Source organism: Tachysurus fulvidraco, chromosome 10 (genome assembly GCF_022655615.1).
Source record: "Tachysurus fulvidraco isolate hzauxx_2018 chromosome 10, HZAU_PFXX_2.0, whole genome shotgun sequence".
Classification (NCBI taxonomy): Eukaryota; Metazoa; Chordata; class Actinopteri; order Siluriformes; family Bagridae; genus Tachysurus; species Tachysurus fulvidraco.
In genome coordinates, this window is record NC_062527.1 from 17,153,735 (window position 1) to 17,171,185 (window position 17,451).

The window sequence follows — 17,451 nt, forward strand, 5'->3', positions numbered from 1 at the left end:
GCAGGGGTGAGCGTGGGCAGCGTGGCAGGTGGAGGGCGATACGACGGACTGGTGGGCATGTTCGACCCCAAGGGCCGCAAAGTCCCCTGTGTCGGCGTCAGCATCGGCATCGAGAGGATCTTCTCTATAATGGAGCAGAAAGCCGAGGTGCGTCGTGTACAATCGTAAACAAAATTTAAAAAGGATTAAAAAAATAAATAAATAAAAAGCTGGGTTTGGGTTTTCAGTTTATTCATGTTGGACCAGCTGGATTATAATTTTCTATATTTATATGTATATAATGTGTGTGTGTGTCTGTGTGTGTGTGTTTATATACATATATATATATATATATATATATATATATATATATATATATATAATCTGTATATGTGTGTGTGTGTGTGTGTGTATATATATATATATACATATACATTTCTGATCAAATATAACCTTTTCCATCTAATCAAATTATTCTGGTGCTTTTTGAACCATCTATTTCCAGCTGTCTGCAGAGAAAACCCGTACGACAGAAACGCAGGTCCTGGTGGCTTCAGCACAGAAGAACCTTCTGGAAGAGAGACTCAAACTGACAGCTGAGTTGTGGAACGCAGGAGTTAAGGTTGAATTGCGCATGCGAACATGCCAAAATTTGTATTCTCTCTGTCTTATCGTTGCTTGTTTAATTCATTCATGTCCTCTCTCGCTGACCCCCAGGCTGAGGTGCTGTATAAGAAGAACCCCAAGCTGCTGACTCAGTTGCAGCACTGTGAAGAGACCGGCATCCCTCTGGTAGCCATATTGGGGGAGCAGGAGCTTAAAGACGGAGTTGTCAAACTGCGCAACGTAGGCACCCGAGAAGAGGTACGAGCCCGGGCTCATAAAGCCGTCCAAACAACCGTTTACAAAAAAAAGAAATAACTCGAATATTCCTACATTCCTTCCACTCACGTGGAGCTGGTGCTGCTTCGGTGAACTTCAGAATCAAATAAGAGACTATTGATTTTCCATCAGTTTAAGAGCTGAACCGTTAAGTAATCAGATGTTGGCGTTTACCAGCGCAAGGCATAAAGATAATTACAGTCAGGACCAGGTGGAAATACTCCCTTTCTTTTAAGGAAAAAAAAAGGAAAGAAATTAGAAAAGTTGAGTTGTTTTTATTCACATTTAATAAACGATTCAGAAGTTTTTTTGTTATTAATTCAGAGGAAACAAAAGTCAAATCACTAGCAAGCGAAAAAAGGAAGGGAAAAAAAAGCATGATGTGAAAGATCTGGCTGATGCCTTTGTAGCCCAGACTGTGGATTCCTAGCCAGTCTTTACCTGGTGCGTAAAAAGTCATTACAAAGGAAAGGAAACACCCCCTAGATGTAATGTCACTCGAGGACAAACTACTTGAGCCCTCGTCTCATGACGCATCCACTAATACACCTCGAGCCTAGATCGAGAAGGTGCAAGTGAATTACATTAATAACTAGAATGTACATTTCCTGAAGAAAATGTGAATGGTGTTTGCACGTGGCAAGTTCCCCTCATCGTGCTGAGTGTTTTGATATATGACATGTCCATGTTGTGCTAACTTTTTGATTTCGCTTATTTTGGGGGCGGGGCTACACTACACAAAAGTTGCTACTGAAATAAAACTTTGTCCGGAGTAAGGTCCTAAAGGAGCTGGTCGAGTTCGGGGTAAATCGCTCGAAAACTTGCCGAGTTATAAACCTCCAAAATTTATAATGGAAGTCTATGGGAAAAATGAGCTTCCGTATCAGGAATTCCGGAATTCCGATCGCTTATAAAAGTCATAGCACACCTCTCCTCAATGAGCTGGTCGATTTGACACCTCATTCATGGGTCTAGGACAAAAGCTGTGGGAAAAGTTACGTGCCAAAAAAGTGTCTGGAAGAATAATATCTCAGTATGCAATATAACAATAATGTTGCTTTGCAAGCACCATTAATAATCATGTAGAATCTGCACACAACGTGATGCTCCCAACACCATGCTTCACTTTACAGACAGTGTTCTGCCAAATTTAGCAATGTTTCCTGTGGTCAAGATGCTCACTTGTAGACCCATGCTCATAAAGATTATAAGAATGATCTCAGTGAGGTCCTGATTTACCTTTAACTATGAATCTTATCTTAATTGTGATTCAGGACCGATTTCAGAGCAACTCTGAACAAGGAAAATACACACACTTATCTTGGAGAGGAGGCGGGGCTTAACTTGTTACTACGTGACACATTCTTTGGAAGACAATGATTTGTTGTCCAATAAAAAAGGAGCACTTTTAAAATCTGGTCTATTATAGACCTTCACTTTGTCTCTAGGTTAAGATATTTGAGTCCGTATCGTGTAGAGATTACATTCGCGGCCGATCGTATTAATGATGATCCAACATCTGTATGTTAGAAATGTAATGAAATGTAAAAATCTCAGACACAGCGCAGAACTGTCATAGAGTCAAATTACATCATTTCTGCCGCTTTGGCATTTCGACTCTGTTTCTGAGACGTTAGTGTATCTATAAATGCCATATCGGCAGTGTCGATGTTATCTCTAATATGATTGGTCACAAAAATTATCTATTCTGTATCATTGTAACAATTCACTATCATTATTAAATATTGTATACAATACATTTCTTCTCCCTTTTCATCATTTTCTCCTCTGCTCCTAACACTTGGACCTTATGAGCTCTTTTAAAGGTTAAGATGCTTTAGAATAGAAGCCTTTATTATGGCCACATATACATTACAGCACACTGGAATTCTTTTATTCACATATCCCAACTGAGGAGGTTGGGGTCAGAGTACAGGGGCAGCTATGATACAGCACCTCTGGAACAGTGAGGGGTAGGGGCCTTGCTCAAGGGCCCAACAGTGGCAGCTTGGCAGTGCTGGGGCTTGAACCCCAATCTTTCATTTTTGTAGAATTACATCACTATGAACAACACTTTGCACTAAGAATTTTCATGAATACAGGCCCTGGACTTGTGAGACTTGAGATAAAGAACTTGTTTCCACGTTAACTGAGAATTCAGGGTCTTGTGACTAACTCCAGAACACTAAACATAAACAACGTGACTACTGTAAAAATGCTTGTATTGGATAGTAATATCATAATGTTTGATAACCACCTTTGTCCTTCACAGGTGGACGTGTCCAGGGCGGAACTGGTGGACGAAATCAAGAAGAGGACAACACAGTCGGAGTAAACGATGACCACAGAGACGCACTTCTTTATTTATCATGCGCCAATACACCCTCCGAGGGACAGAGTCCTGTCTAAAGCTTTTCCACACGTACCCATGATGCGTTACTCTAACATTTCTGTCCTCTGTGTCTGTCCTTCTGTCCTCTGCCTGTAATAAATAAACCTGATCGAGTCCAACACGCTGAATAAACGTGCTCCTATTTTACCGGTGTGTGTTTTGCTTTCAGTCAACTTGGAAGTTTAGTGTGTTCTATCATTATTATCGCTAAAATACCACTGGACACTTTATTAGGAACAGCTGTTGCTCTGTTCATGCAATTATGTAATGAACCAATCATGTGGCAGCAGTGAGTGTGGTGTATAAAATCACGCAGATCAAAAGCTTTAGTTAATGTTCATATCAAACATCAGGATTTCAATGACGTTTATTTCAGAAACCTGATTTTCTGGAAAAAGTCGCTCGTCTTTATGCAGAAAAGTGCAAAAAGCTTCCAGCAAGCAGCAGTTCTGCAAGTCGGAGTGATTCGAGCTGAGAGTAAGGCTCAGATAATCACTCTTTCCAACCGCGGTGTGCATAAAAGCATATCAGGATGCACAAAATGCCTAATATCGAGGCGGATGAGGTACAACAGTGAAAAAAAATACAGCCAGTTCCTTTTCTGTCAGCTAAGTACATGAATTTGTCTGGGCAAAGAAACAGCAAGAACAATTTGAGTTATTTCTAAGACAACACTATACTGTAGCTGCGCCTACCTGCGTGATGTGAAGTGCACATCTGAGATGGTCAGAATTTTATCCAAGAATGACCTCTGAAAATAAATAAATAAAGTGTCCAATCAAGCATCAGTTGATCTTGGCTTTCACTCAGGTGAGGATTCTGCTTGGTTGGAATCTAAAGCTGCATCACACACACACACACACGCACGCACACACACACAGAAACTTTACATATAAAATCAGCCACCTTTTTAAAGGAAGCCAGGGGAGGTTTTAAAGCATTAGACTTAAAAAAAAAAACTTGTAGCCCATTAACTTTGACCTCATAGTCATTTTTTTTTCTTTGGTTCTGGAAAAAAAAAAATCCCCTGACTTCAGGATGCACTGTTCACTTTGCAGCTTTTTTTTTTTGATTGTTTTCTCTGAACTGAAGCATCATCATCCTCCCTGACAAATAGATCAATTTCACACTCTGTGGGATTTTTTATTTTTTACTCTGCCTTCGCTATTTTCTCTGACGAACGATTCTTGCGAGGAGACTTCAACCTGAATACATTTGAATAAATATTGCTCAGGGAGATTTTTTATATTTTTGGCCTATATTTAGACAATTATTGACTTTTAGAAAAAGCAAACTATTTAGCTTGCGCAGAATTCTGACCTGACTGATAATAAAAGCAGAGATGGGAAAGGTTCTGAATTTATGTCTATACAAAGAAAGTCTTAAATTGACTAAAATATCACAGTATAAACAAAAAATTTAAATGTGATTCTTCAAAATCTTACATTTAAATTAAATAAATGTATTTATTTTTTAAAATATCTGGGTAGAGAAAAAAAAAAAAAAAAACACTTTCAGACTTGCAGACTTTTAAATACAACTCTATTTTTTTAATAAGTGCAACACACAAGGCAACACCACAACCAGACAAAAATCACTCCAAAGTCGGAAAACCAAACAAATCCAAATATCAGGCAAATTTGTCAAAGATCAATCCAAAGAGGTGAAACAAACAGACAAATAAATAATGATAGTAAAACAATTAAAACACTATAAAACATCATATCAAAAGGTAAAGCAGAAAACAAGTAATTGAGGAAAAGTAACAAAACCGTAAGAAATCAAAGGCAGCTTCTGAGCTTAATGCTGAACATGAAACATGGATTTTTTTTCTCTTTTCCGAAGTTGAACAATGGATCGAATATTTTGCGGTTTCTGTAATAGCCGATTGTGCTACGATGTCATGGGTGTAAGACGGATCACATCTGGCGCTCGGCAAATGTAGGACAGGAAAGTTAGTATCGCTTTGTTATGCGAAGAGATTTTATTTATTTCATTGTTGGTCACTTATTTATACTTCATTTTTATACTTCGTTTTTTTTTAGATCATCTTAGATTTTGCCAATCCATATTCCTGTCATCTAGATCACCTCTAAATAGCTAGCAAGCAGCTAAAGAAACAAGGATGTTAATTGCTCTGCTAATACGTCGATGTATTATATTATAATTGCTCCGTCTGTGACATCTTTGAGGCTTGTTACTTTTACCGGTTGAAATAAGGCAAGTCGACCCAGGATCATGTCGTACTTTGGGAACTCGCATTGTAGCTCACAGATTTCTCGCCTGCCAAAGGGCACCGAGGATCTGCTTGGCCGCGGCTCGCTGAACCTCAGCCTCCATGTTGTTGGCACAGGTGCTGGGAAGGACGTGGACGATGCCGCAGAAGGGCACAGCCAGCCCTGGCACCAGCACCCTGTAGGCAAAATACAGGAAGCCGTCAGGGCCGGTGCGGTCGTAGCGCATGTTGTAGAGTGGCAAGCCGAGCCCGTGCAGCTCGCACAGCCAGCGCAGCTGGTGCACAGAGTCGTACAGGGGCTCCTCCACACTTCTCCTGGGCTTCATGGGTAACATCACACTCATCACCTGTGGGGTCAGACCCCCTACTGCCCGAGAGAAAGACTGCGAATGAAGGGGAGAGGGTGGAGTAGGTAAAGGCGGAGGATGCTCGTGGTCTCGGCCGAGCTGGATGCGTGGCGGTGTTAAAGTATTCAGGGCCGCGGGTTTCAGACAGGGCGATACGAGAAGTCTCTCTTCGTCATGTCCCTCGTGTCTGGATTTCCCGCTTCCGGTCATCCAACGGACGGAGATGGACAGGCCATACAGCTTCCTGAAGGCTGAGGAAAGGAAAGAGAAAGAAAGAAAAAAAAGAAATAAGAAAATGATAGGATGACTAGGGAACCTGGTGCTATTTTTAGCTCCAGTAGTGAAGGAAAGAATTCACTCCTGTAAGTTTAAAAGTAGGTCAAGCCTCAGCAGAATATAGCCTCCAGATTTCACTGGGCAGATCTTATACAATTCAGTGTGCTATTGTTGTGAACTATAGTAAAGATCAGGGGACAAGAAATTGCCTGTTCAAGCATGTCTGAATTTACACTTAAACTAGTTACCTGCCCGGAAGGTGATGATATTCAATAACAGTTTGCAAACGTTTGAAATTAATTAAAAGAACAAATGCTTACGAGACTATTTAGTTTGTCATCACTTACATTACAGCAGCTATAAACATCCTTTCTCTCACCAGCTTCTGTTTCTACTAAGCGGTAGAAAATGAACGAATGAATGAATAAAAATTAAACACCGCTTCAGTAGTTATAACGCATCATGGAACATGATATGAAGTATATTGATGAGTCAAATCATTAGGATCAAACCTAGGATTAAGACCCATGGCTCCTTATACAGCAAACCAGGCATGGTTACTAATTTCTTATGGATTTTACTCCAGAATTGTGTAAACAAGACCAAAATTACTTTTCAGCCCGGTTGAGCTCACCACAACACACGAGGTTTTCTTTAAACTTTTATTTCTCTGGGTTGAAGCCGACTGCTGCTCCATCTACACCGCTGGGCCCCGAGTCTGCTATTGTTCCAGTGTGATCAGGACTAATGTTAATGAACAGTTTATTAATTTTCCTGGTTTAAAAAAAAAAAAAAAAAAAAAAGGCAGAGCCGATAGTAAAGCTTCCACTAATAATGTTTACATTAAGTTACATTACATAAAGTAATATTTATAAATAAAACTCCAGTCAGTTTCAGACATTATATCATGTATAAATATTTATATATATTTATATATATATTTATATAAATCTATAAATTAGTTTATAGATTTCTCTTTTTTTATAAAATATTTTATAATATATTTTCTTAAATCTATAAATGATTAGTTAATTATAATTAAGTAAGGTTTATGATTATAATTAATGTATTAACAATAAATTAATTATTATTAATAATGAAATGATTCCCGTTTATTCCTATACAGTGAACATTAAAGCTCAGTGTTCTAGCTGCGTCTGTCTTCGTGTCACCGTGAGAGCTCCTCCCACAAAAGTTTCGTCTCTGTCTAATCTTTGCTGTAACTGTTACAAACTAGGCTAAGGCCGCACATCAAAGTATCGCAGGCAAAACCAATTAAAGTCAATATGAATCTGAATAATTCCTGTCATCCTGTTATACTATTCAGTGATTTATGTTCGGATTTTGATTGCTCTTTGCTAGGCCTTAATTATTTTCCCACCTCTGCTGTGTCATGATGTGGAACAGCAGCTTTCTTGATTTGCATCAGATTAGCATAAATTAGCATTAAGCTCGTCAGTGGAGGATCTGCTCAGCGTGGCGTTTGAGAGACGTGCGCTGCAGGCACCCTGCTCTCTGCGGCGCAACGTGACGAGCCGAACCATCAGCCTGATGCAGCAGTGAAAACCTCCTGTGTTCAACTGTAGAGACGGATATTCGAGTCGTACGCCCGCGCCTGAATCAGACATGAGCTCAAACGGGGCTTCAGCTTCCAGACTAAAGGAATTTGTTTTCTTCTTAATGAAACTTCAAATGATGATGCGTTATATAACTGTGTATACACACACACACACACACACACGAGATCACTATCAGATTGGCAAAAAAAAAATCTGAAAAATTCTAAATTGGATTTAGAGCAAGGGGCGGGGCTTAAAATGTCTTTGCAAATGTTTTTCATTCATTCACCAATTAGAAAGAAAATTCATGGTTAGTATTTTATACTTAACACAAAATATTTTTTTACAAACTTGCAATAAAAGTACTGACAACGACGAGCTAGCTAGCGAAGAAAAAGGGGTCAAGCAAAAAGATAACAAAAATAACCAAATAATGCCAAGCAAAAACACTGGAGTGGGGGGTGCTGGTGGGGGGAACAACTGTCGGATGCATCCTGGAATACACAGCACGTTTAGTTCACTTCCTGCAGTTTGAATCACGTTCGTAATCAAACCGCAGGCGGTCTCAAGCGGCTTGTCTGATTCCACCAGCCTAATTACAGCACATGTTAAAAGCGCTCTGTGTGAATTTCAGTATCGGATTTATAAGCATCACGTTTACAGACTGTTACGTAGACTTCATTTGGAGCCTCTGGCCTGCTGGGAAAATTACAGAACAGAGAAACACAGTCCGTTTCTTGCTTCCCCATCACTGAGTATCAGCTTGGTGCTGGACACGAGAATAAACATCACCGTCTCGAATGTTGCGATGCAAAATACTGCCGAGACGAATTTGCCGCTCTTAACATGTGGCGTGATATTAGTGTTTGATTTTCAGTATGAGCTCGAGCTCTTTTTACGCACTAGGTTTAACTTAGCCTGTACTGTACGTCTACTCGTTACCTGACCTTTGACATTTCTAGTCTTATTTAGATGTTACTGCAGCATTCATTTGAATTAAACACATATACTGTGTGCTTACATCTGTCTTATACAATTACTGTGCATTGCACTAGAAGCCTACCATCTTAATAAAGATACGTCTTCCCCTTGACTCTACATCCTTCAGCTAGTAAACTAGAAATCAGTCAAAGTCGCTCTCTTTCAGGACACACCGTTATTAAGATGCACTTGGAGGAATCAAGTAATAAAACAAGGAGATAAGCGGAAATTCTAAGAAAGGAAACATAGGAACCAAATATTTATCCTTCTACATAAATGCTTCCTGTGAATCCTTTACATATATACACATACATATACACACACACACACAATAGGTCTTTTTACACCTGGTCACTTCATGTGTTTTCTCTGATCCGATAGCCATCTGATTTTGTAAAACTGTTCCATTTACATTAGGCCACATAAATGCGTCTCGGCGAATCGGATATCGATCCGATCTTTCTACTCCCGCCCAAAATGCAAATATATTTTACCTCATTTCCGGGGTAATTGAAATGGAACACGCTTTGGTGTATGCTCGTTACAACTGTTCTGCTACAAAAAACAGCATTTAATGTTTGCTGCATTTTTGCTGGCGGCAGCAGTGCTTTTTAAGACCCGACGAGACGCCTGGGTGAAAGATCACTTGCGAGTGACGTACTTCCGTTTGGGAGGAGTATAGCGCTGATGTATGTCGCTTGAACAACCACATTCATTTACACCGGTCCAGTTTCATCTGAAATGCGTCCCAGACCACCTCCTGAAGTGGTTTGAACGATCAGGTTTATATATCCGTCTCAAAAAGGTTTCGGAGGGCATTTAGACCTGGTCTTTTTACCATCGGATAGCTATCGGATCACAGAAAACACATGAAGTGACCAGGTGTAAAAAGCAACATACATTATATATATATATATATATAAAAAAGGACAGATAATCACTCTCTCACTCATTCTTTCTACCGCTTATCCGAACTACCTCGGGTCACGGGGGGAGCCTGTGCCTATCTCAGGTGTCTTTGGGCATCGAGGCAGGATACACCCTGGACGGAGTGCCAACCCATCGCCGGGCACACACACACTCTCATTCACTCACACACTACGGACAATTTTCCAGAGATGCCAATCAACCTACCATGCATGTCTTTGGACTGGGGGAGGAAACCGGAGTACCCGGAGGAAACCCCCGAGGCACGGGGAGAACATGCAAACTCCACACACACAAGGCGGAGGCGGGAATCGAACCTCAACCCTGGAGGTGTGAGGCAAACGTGCTAACCACTAAGCCACCGTGCCCCCAGGAACAGATATATATTTGTCAAATAATATAGTAATAAACAGGGGTGTATTGGAAAGCTGATTCAAACTGGAAAATCAGGAATCGTCACTGAACTGAATCATCTCATCAATGCAGAACTGAATCATATCATTACCAAATGGAATCACATCATTGCTGAACTTAACTGAATCCTATTGTCAATGAACAAAATCTGAACTAAAACGTATAATTACCAGACAAATTTGCATCATATTGTTACTGAACTGAATCATGTAGGTGTTAAACTGAATCATATTACTGAACTGAATAACATCAGTGCTGAAATGAATCATATCAGAGCAGTATTGTACTTAAACGTATTCAATCGTTGTATATGTATATTGTATCATCTTAAGGAGAGCGACTCAAGTAACAGAAGCACTAGATGAATGGTTAATTAAAACAATGGGTGCCCGTCTTTGGGTGAAAGTAAAAGAAAAGTTTTTATCTGTTTTATCTACAGAGAATCTAGTTGTGTACGAGTAAATCTGTAAAACAGTAATTATAGGTGGGAAACTCACATGGAGGAAATAATATGCGAAGAAAGAAAGCACGGTGTTGCAATATAAGAAATGAAAAGCTAAATGAGGCATCACCTGGAGCATTAAGATTGTTTAGCCCTCATATCCCAGCATACCTTGCACCAACACCTTCTTGGCCATGGAGGCGGCATGGTGGGAGGAGTAGTGCACGAGCGCAGTGACGTCCTTCTCCTTCGGCCCGGTGGTCCTCACGTTGACGCCCTCCACTCCGTCAGTAATTTGCCGCAGCACAGCCAGCAGCTCGTTGCGCCCTATGGTGGAAGGCAGATCGGCGAGACACAGCTGCCTCTTCTCCGTGCTCCTCCTGACACTAAGCCTGACGCCACTCTGGAGTGGATACAGGTTAAGAGCCTGGATAACGCCAGCTGCGCTAGCCGCGTCTCCGTATTTGGCATAAGCAAAGCCACGGTTCTGCCCACTGAAGTTCATCATGAGGCGGAACTCGTAGAGCGGGGCCACGCTCTGGAACAGTGGGATCAGCTGGTCCTCGTACACGTCCCGTGGGATATGACTTATAAAGACCTCACAGCCCCGACCTGGTGTTGGACCTCTCCATCCTAGTAGAAAAAAATATTTAGAGAGGAGAAATGTAGATGATATTCATAAATAAAGCCAATATGAAGAAATGTTAAAAGGAGCTAACTGAACTGTATACAGTAAGCAATTGTCACAGTGGATCCGGTGGTGGAGACAGGAATACACACAGGATTCAGAGGGAACCGTGTCCACACACGTTTACACACTCATCCACACCACAGGGCTATTTCGGGTATCATCTAGCTAGAGTGCGCTTTGGGAGGAGGAATGAAGGAAACCAGAGAGAGAGAGAGAACCTGAAGAAAACCCATAAGGACACACAAAACACAGCAGAGATGGCTTAGGATCGAATCGGGAGATCTGGTGCCATGAGGCAGCAACACTACCCTCTGTACCCGTTGTCATGCTGAGACACACAATTTCAGTTCTTCATGGTTGCTCACATCCATATTGGTAGCAGTAAAATCTAACGAAATAAATACACTAGTCCATTTCTATGCAATACTTTATAGCTGATAAATGTAAACCATGACGCCGGTATTCACATGCGCACACACACAGAGCTGTGTTCACAAGTCATCTGTGCAGTGTGAAAAACAGATTACGGATTACGAAAACGTGTTAGTGCGCTCAGAGAACTAAGGCATTTTCCAGAAATGTGTGGAAGCAATTGAGAAAAAGCGTAATGTGACAGGATTATTCGTTATTTTCACAACAAGCGCTCGGTTAAGTAGCACGATAAATATCCAAAGCATTAAAGTAAACACACCGCTGCTTCAAGCCGTATCTAAGTGTAGATCCACTTAGAGTTTTAGCAGGGAATCTCTGGTCATTCATCAAATACCAACTTTAAAAGACGTCACTGAGAGCTGGTTTCTATGGTAACAGCCCATGAATCGATGACGCTCAATCTATTTAAAATTGCAAAAACAAAATGTGAGCAGAGACGAGCTCCCAGATGCTTAAAAAGTTGGAAAAAATTGCTTAAATGCATATTAACAAATATAAAGGTTCCTGTACCAATACCGAGTGGGAGCTCGCTTTGCTCTGAAAACATTACGTCGACTTTTTTTCCTAACCTTCAGTCACTTTGCGCAATGTAACCGCAGATTCCTGTTCTTGGCGGACAGAAATGGAACCCATGGAAGGCTGGGCATGCTAAGATGCTTTTCAACTCTCCAGGGGTGTAAACAGTGATTATTCAAGATACTGTAATCATCTTTTTGGATCTGTAGCGGATTTCACTTCCAGTGAATCCAACAGGCAAGATATTTTTTTCTTCTTATGACATTCATGGTCGCTCTTATGACGAGCATTAAAGTTTCTAAAAGTTTGAAAGCTGATGTTTTTAAAGCAGGCCTGGATGTGAAGTGGTTTAAAAGTAGGTTCATTGCTAAAATCGCATTTGGCAAAGAAATTTATATGACACTTAAATTTATATTGTAGAATTTGAATATTAAGAGTTTTATACAATTTGGATTTCGAAAATGTCAGACATCAGTGATCAAGATATTTTACTCTTATTTTTTTTCTGTCTTCCTCTTCATGATGGGGGTTTCTAACGTGCTTAGAATTACTAATAAGGGTTGTTAAAGAGCTAATGAGTTGAATCAGGTGTGTTAATCAGAGACTAAAGCTCTAGTGCAATGAAGGAGAACTGCAGAACCAGCAACATTAATATGGAGGTTTTTTTTTTTTTTTTAATTAGCTGGTTATACCATCAGCCAATGGGTGAGCTTGTTTTCTAACAGCTAAATTACTTGCAGGTGAAGGCTCTGTCTGGAACGATAGAGACATGGTTAACAATAATGGAACTTTCTGGTTAATGAATGCGTAAAAGTTTTAAACGAGGCTGATTGACAAGCTAGATTTTTTTTAAGCCTTAACCAGTGTGTTTGGGAAAAGGTTAGAGAAGAGAAGAGAAGAGAAGAGAAGAGAAGAGAAGCGTTTTTTTTTAACTGCAAGGGAACAAGTCCAGTGCGCACTAGTTGATCCATGTCACACACACATACCCGGAGGAGGACCGCCATATATGCGCTGGCCGTTAATCTGCGTTAAAGTGATGTTATTTTCTTTTATCCACTTTTCCAGGGACTCCAGTCTCTCCGGATTCACCATCTGCAAGCACCAATAAAAAACAGAATCCTTTCAAATCTTCACCTAAAAGCGAATATTGCTCCATGCGTTAGCAAGGCGCATTGGTTAATCCACCCTTCTACAAGTGCGCATGTTTTACGCGAATATGTTTTGGGGGTTAATTTGGAATTTAAAATGGGGGGGGTTGAATTTTTAAAAGACTTTGCGCTTTCGAGAAGTTTACAAAAGAAATGGTTACAAATTGTCTGTAATGTTTCCACAACAGTACATTTCAGAAATCAATAAACAAACACTCCAAACTTCTGCTGCATCCAATGACGCACTTTGGCGTAAATAAACGTCTAAGCAGCAAGTTTTACCTGCAAAGTATTTTGTTCCATGTTCCCGGCTCACCAACAGAGTTGTCTCAACACTAATGTGTTTAGTTAACGAGTCTTGTTGTTTTGCGCTTTTCTACCCGTGACATCCAACAGACGGATGGAGGAAAAGTGGGTGTGGTTTGAAGTCCAGTTCAAATTTTGCACGCAAATGAGTCGAGGCCTTTCTCAACAAATTATTGCTTTGTTTAGTCAGTTAACTTTCACTTAAATTGAATCTAACCCTAGATTTTCCAATTACCCTGCCTTGGGGTACATCATTACGTGATGGTTTTCATGTTGGTTTCAAGTCATTGAGGACAAAATCATTCGGTTTTTTTTACCAAAAAAACTTTAAATCATTTATTGTACATACAGTGTTTAATTAGATCTATCTATCTATCTATCTATCTATCTATCTATCTATCTATCTATCTATCTATCTATCTATCTATCTGTCTGTCTGTCTGTCTGTCTGTCTGGCTGAGTGCTGGTGTGTCACTTACCTGGGGAAGACATGGCACCATGATATATTATGAGAAGAAGGCAAGCCAGTGGAGGCAGTGTCCTGTGTTTGTTACTTTGACACGTACCACCTACCTAGGTATTTCTGCAGATTGTACATGCCTTCATGGCAACAATATTCCTTAATAGCTGTGGCCTTATTCAGCAGGATAATGCATCCTAATACACTGTAAAATTGTTTAATAATGGTTTAAGGTACAGGACCAAGAGTTCGGTCCAAGTCATTAAGGATTTGTGTTGTTTTTGAAGCACAAGGAGGAACTACTCTATATTAGCCAGGTGGTTTTAGTTATAGTTGATCGGTGTGTGCTGATCGAACCAGAATACACCATGGACCATGGATCTCCAGTTCACCTACAGACATGTTACTGGGAATTCTGAGGAAACCCGGAGAACTCTGTTGAAACTCACACAGACATCAAGATAAAACATCAAAACTCTGGAAAACTTTGAAGATGTGAGGTATCAGCTGTACCTGTTAACTCAATCTACCATATAAATCATGTGCCATAAGTTATTTATTATATTCATTAAAGGGTTTTATTCATGAACTTCCCATTAAACCAGTTACATTGCACTAAAATTTAAAACACAAAGGCTAGGTAAGTGCAGGGAATCTCATGAGCTGGAAACAAACCCTTCATTCAAATAGTAGCTGGGTGTAAAAGTTTCCATGCCATCAGGATAAAGTTAAAAATACAAGCTGGAATTGTATAATAGGCACTTAATACACTTTAAAGCTACTCATTCATTACTCCAAGTAGAGAGAACTGCTAAAATTGTTCGTATGTAAGGAACTACCCAGTACCTTTACATCACATTTCTAAATTTCATTGAGTTAAAAATAGATACGATACAAAATGTCCACACATGACATGACTTATAACTGCCTTAAGATGTCTTTGTTTTCTCTGAGCAGATTGTAGATCATCTGTAGCATTCACACGTATGTTTTTCCTGATTTGATTCTTCGGAATAGCAGATTGCAGATCTTTGGCCATTCTTCTTGATGTTCGTGTTGGAGAAGAACCAGAGTTGTCCAAATTCTCAACAGAATTTTTAGATAACTCACAATCTGAAAGAGAAGAACAGACAAATAGAAGCTAATCCCATGTGAATATTAAAGTAAATATATTACAGAACAATTATATACATTTACATCCATTTTGGTGACATCCTGGACATGGTGCCAACCCATCAGAGGGTACAAACACACACACACACACACACACACACACACACACGTTTTTTTTTAACTAGGGAGGAAACCTCCAATGAGTAGAACATGCAAACTCCATGCATAGAGTGTGGAATCAAACCCCAAACATTCAAGGCAACTGTGATGACCACTAAACCCACCAAAACCCCCATAATAAAAATGTAAATATTGTGTGTATAGCTAATTTATACATTTATTATTTTGGACCAGCTATGCTGTATGTGTTGGAGACTGTAGCAGTGAGAAAAAGACATGAGGTAGCAGAGATAGAGGTAGCAGAGATGAGAATATTGAGGTTCTTTTTAGGAGTGATGACGATGGACAGGATTAGGAATGAGCACATCAGAGGGACAGCTCAGTTTGGCTGTTTTGGGGACAAGGACAGAGAGGATAGATTGATATGGTTTGGACATGTACAGAGGAGGAATATGGTTATATTGGTAGAAGGATATTGGAGATGGAGCTGCCAGGTAAGAGGTCAAGAGGAAGGCCAAAGAGGAGATATACTGTATGTACGTGTTGAAAGACAATATGAAGGTAATTGGTTTGAGAGTAGAGGATGCTGAAGATAGTGTTAGGTGGAATCAGATGATTCGCTGTGGTGACCCCTAACAGGAAAAGCTGAAAGAATTAGAAGTTTTTTTTATTCATCTAACTATATGATTATTAATTGGTTTCAAAATCAGTATTTGAAAATATATATATATATTCCATCATCAACATTGTTCTTTTGTTCCCTTTTTGTTCCCTCATCGTTCCCTCATCTCATTCAACGCTTTGGCAACAGTTATCTACAATCCATGCCTATAAAACTCTTTTTTTTATTAGTAAATCCTTAACTCTGCATAATGTTATCCTGAAAAGGATTTAACAATAAATTTCACATCTTTTTTTTGGTTATTGATTTATTTATTTTTTGGATTGTTGTCTTCTTGCTTTCATATTTCGTTTCTAGCTTTTAGATAAAAAAAAAAAAGAGTTGAGCCGAGAGCTTTATCGTCATTATAGCCTCATATGCTCGAACGAAATAGAGTTCTCCAATTCCCTGGTGCAATATATTACAGAAAAATAACAACAGTGCAGTACAACGTAATCACCGGACAACATGTAGTGCAAATTAGAAAAGTTGCAGTGCAAATAGACAGCAAGATACAGGGCAATAAATACATGCTGAGAAAGTAGAGGCAGAACAATAACAGTATACAACACAATATAATAACTGAATACAACACAACAATGTGGGACATAACGTACATATGTATAGTCACAGCAATAAGAAAGAGTTTTGTAGGTCCTTGTTGCAGAAATGTTTCACACACATAACATTATAACATTATATAGTTACATTATATTAGTATATTATATATATTATATTAGTAACATTATATATATATGTATATATATGTATGTATATATATGTATGTATATATATGTATATACAATTATATATATGCCGACTGTAATCTGATCATATGTAATCTGTTAACTTTCCATAGGTCCATAAAATTTATGGGGTTAAATATCTTGGTTTATCTTTGAATTATATTACAGCACACATCAGGAATCCATTAGAAGTTAATGAACTTTATCGCACTTGTGATATATTCTGGATAAAATTATTCATCAAAAATGAATCATGAATTTGCAACTTTAATTGAACAAAGAAAACAAAGAAAAAAGAATGCTACAAAAAACAGTAACAAGTAACTGAAGCTATCAGTCATCATTTCTTTTTCAAACAATGTTTAGTAGATGAACACGCCTGGTTTTTAAAACTAGTTTAGACCTACAAAGTTTAGACATCAGTGTCCAAGATGTACTACGTCTGTCACCGTCAGCCAAGTTGGATTGGGTAAAGTAATAAAATCAGGATAATGTTATAGTTCTTTAGACCTGATCTGATCCAGTAGATAAAAACAGCCTTACACGGTAGCTTAGTGGTTAGCATGTTTGCCTCACACCGCCAGGGTTGGGGGTTCGATTCCCGGCTCTGCCTTGTGTGTGTGGAGTTTGCACGTTGTCCCTGTGCCAATAATTAGTAATTCGACCGGTTTCCTCCGCCGGTCCAAAGACATGCATGGTAGGTTGATTGGCATCTCTGGAAAATTGTCCGTAGTGCGTGAGTGAATGAGAGTGTGTGTGCCCTGTGATGGGTTGGCACTCCGTCCAGGGTGTATCCTGTCTTGATGCCCGATGACACCTGACA

General features: G+C 39.5%; 2 protein-coding genes across 5 annotated transcripts in view; one reads left to right on the forward strand and one right to left on the reverse strand.

Annotated features, from left to right (window-relative positions):
• Positions 1-3,400, forward strand: part of hars (histidyl-tRNA synthetase) — a 13,782-nt gene extending 10,382 nt beyond the window's left edge. For both annotated transcript variants that reach the window (XM_047819834.1, XM_047819833.1), the window contains 4 exons: positions 1-147; positions 485-601; positions 697-843; positions 3,134-3,400. The exon at positions 1-147 is cut by the window's left edge and continues 129 nt beyond it. In XM_047819834.1, coding sequence (XP_047675790.1) covers positions 1-147; positions 485-601; positions 697-843; positions 3,134-3,196 — 474 coding nt within the window. In that variant the 3' untranslated portion in view covers positions 3,197-3,400. The remainder of the gene's footprint in view (positions 148-484; positions 602-696; positions 844-3,133) is intronic.
• A 1,378-nt stretch (positions 3,401-4,778) lies between these two features.
• On the reverse strand, positions 4,779-14,049 carry dnd1 (DND microRNA-mediated repression inhibitor 1). Of its 3 annotated transcripts, none has more exons than XM_047819192.1 (4): positions 14,008-14,049; positions 13,061-13,166; positions 10,607-11,068; positions 4,779-6,087 (listed from the first exon to the last, which is right to left on the reverse strand). In XM_047819192.1, exons 1-4 carry the CDS (start codon positions 14,026-14,028, stop codon positions 5,522-5,524), a joined length of 1,155 nt encoding a protein of 384 aa, XP_047675148.1. In that variant the 5' UTR covers positions 14,029-14,049; the 3' UTR covers positions 4,779-5,521. The 3 variants fall into 3 exon arrangements, with proteins under 3 accessions (XP_047675148.1, XP_027020922.2, XP_047675149.1); XM_027165121.2 differs by lacking the exon at positions 14,008-14,049 and adding an exon at positions 13,505-13,662; XM_047819193.1 differs by lacking the exons at positions 13,061-13,166; positions 14,008-14,049 and adding an exon at positions 12,128-12,281.
• Positions 14,050-17,451: the final 3,402 nt, after the last annotated feature.

Bases quoted from the DNA above. Each gene is read 5' to 3' on its own strand.
- dnd1 (XM_047819192.1), bottom strand. From the start codon at position 14,028: ATGGTGCCATGTCTTCCCCAG. The intron at 11,069-13,060 runs GTATGTGTGTGT...TTTTTCTACTAG, and splicing joins ATATGGCGGTCCTCCTCCGG to GATGGAGAGGTCCAACACCA. The intron at 6,088-10,606 runs GTATGCTGGGAT...TCCTTTCCTCAG, and splicing joins CAAGAAGGTGTTGGTGCAAG to CCTTCAGGAAGCTGTATGGC.